General features: G+C 46.0%; 1 protein-coding gene across 1 annotated transcript; it reads right to left on the reverse strand.

The window, feature by feature from the left end:
- Window positions 1-464: 464 nt before the first annotated feature.
- HO133_000006 (uncharacterized protein) lies at window positions 465-1711 on the reverse strand (the record flags this gene model as incomplete). The annotated part of the gene is made up of 2 exons (XM_037290946.1): window positions 465-1570; window positions 1651-1711. The coding sequence occupies 2 exons, from the start codon at window positions 1709-1711 to the stop codon at window positions 465-467; spliced, it is 1167 nt and encodes a 388-aa protein (XP_037157820.1).
- Between the last annotated feature and the right edge of the window lie 494 nt (window positions 1712-2205).

Here is a 2205-nt window from a genome sequence, read left to right on the forward strand (position 1 = left end):
TAGGGGTATGATTTGACAAGGATTCGTACTTTCGGGGTACGATTTGGTAATTTGCCCCAAGGTGACCGGTTCATCGAGACTATTCAGGGTCAAACCGTCATTGAAACGATCCCTTTTCCCTTCCACTCCGAGGCCTTGATTGCTGGCAATTGCTCATGCCATGGCTGGCGGGGACAACCCCAGCCCGCGCGCTCAATGGCCACACAAATTAGCGCTGTAAGCGGTTTCCGGATCGTAGAGCTCTCAGTAAGCCATGCTCGCCATGGCTGATCAGACGATTTGTTGACTTGGGCAGCATGTCCGCGGGCAGCGCCTGATTGCCACACGGTTTTGGTACGTATCAAATGTTGTGGATGGAGATGCAGCCCGTGTGAAATCTTCCAAGTTTTTCCCAGGCATGTCTTATGAATTTGATGAACTAATTAAAGTTGGAGTATCAAGACATGTGGTACTGGTCTACCACGCTAAGTGCTATCATACACATGTAGTACATCATGGATAATATTTGCAAAATCAAGCCCAATCGTCTTTTCGTATCGATGTATCGCCTTCTCCCGTTCCATGATCCAACTTCTCTGTACACCACTCAGAAGATCATCATCAAGTGTCGACATCAATTTTGCCTGAGACCATATATTGCAGACCGTATACAAGAAGCCTGAACGCATAACGTAATTTCCGCCATCTTGACACCAATCGGCTATCGCAGTCCTTCGAGTCAAGACATTGGTACTGATGACCTTGTCAAGATCGTACTCCCACTTATCGTAAGACGGAAAAGGCTTAGTCTCCTTGCTGCCGTTCTCATTATCGAAACCGCTGCTCTGCTTAAGCAAAGTAAAGGGAGGCGACTTCAATTGTGCCGACAATGAGGGCGGAATTGATATGAGACCGGCAGGTGAAAACTCGAAATTAGGGCTATACTCAAAACTCCTGCGAAGCTGGGATAGTCCTACTTTCAATGACCTGGAGTCGACTTCGCATCTTGCCACGGTTGCATTTATTGAACCGAGACGAACGAGTATATGACTAACAAGCGCGTGATACTGTTTCAGTTTCTTGATCTCTTGAGACTCGCCGAAGATAGTACGTATAAGGCCCCCGAATAGAACTTTATCCTTCAAGGCGTTCATATTCTGATCGAGATTCTGCTGATATGCCATCATCCCCCTAGTAGCTGCGCCAAGTAGTTCCGTAAGGTTTGAAGAATTCCCGGAACTCTGAATCGAAAGGAGACTGCCGTCAATATTTCCAAGAGCTTCCTTGGTGTCGGCGAGGAATCTTTCTCTCTGAAACTGGATCTCCGCCTTGACTTGCACATTGTAGATTCTTGGCTTGGGTAGAAAGGGAACCAGAAAGAAATGGTTGAAAAATCTTAGGCCATGATTTTGGGGGAAGAGGAACAGTGATACTAGGGAAAATTCCACGAAATCAGAGTCGGCGACAATCTTCGAATATGTGTCAACCCAGCCACGAAATGCGTGACTCATGATATCTCGTTCCATGCAAAAGGTGCTAGAAAAGTTATCAAGTTGTGTATGGAGATCGGAGACGAGTGGGATCAGTCGTTCTGGTATACAGAGAATGATTAGTATCCAAACTACTATGTAGTGGGTTGGCAATGGAATAGGAGGCATATAGTTGACTTACCAAGATCCTGTAAGGCTTCATCTGGCACGATGCTGGAGTCTGATTCTCTCAACTTCAACATTTGTTGGCGCAAAGCAACCTCTGTGTCCCGGATTTGTAACGGACTCGTCATGATACTTTCAATTCTAGGAGATATAGATATCTCGGAAAGATTATGAGTATCTCTTGAAGTGTTCCATAAGTCAAGGTACCACGGCACCTCGGATTGAATCTTCTCAAAAGGCTCAATACAAAAGTGCCCCAAGTGATGCCTTGTGGCGGGATACGAGCAGCCTTGGACAAGGCCAGACCAGGTTATAGTAAGCAGAAGAGGGACCCCCCAAAGTATGGAAAATAGGATGAAGAGATGTCGGTAGAGGATCAGCATGTGGTGATACTCAATTTCCCATCCCCTCTTTTTGCCAACTCTGATGGGTTTCTGGAAAAAAAGCCACGTGCACCAGTTCTTGACCCATTGCGAGACCATCTTGGAAAGTTGTCTGTGAGTGAGGGTATATTGTTGTTCTAAGCATGTTAATTTTACCGAAGCTTTAAAGATGGAGACTGCGAGTTACT

This window comes from Letharia lupina (genome assembly GCF_014066315.1).
Source record: "Letharia lupina isolate WasteWater1 chromosome Unknown contig_1, whole genome shotgun sequence".
Lineage (NCBI taxonomy): Eukaryota > Fungi > Ascomycota > Lecanoromycetes > Lecanorales > Parmeliaceae > Letharia > Letharia lupina.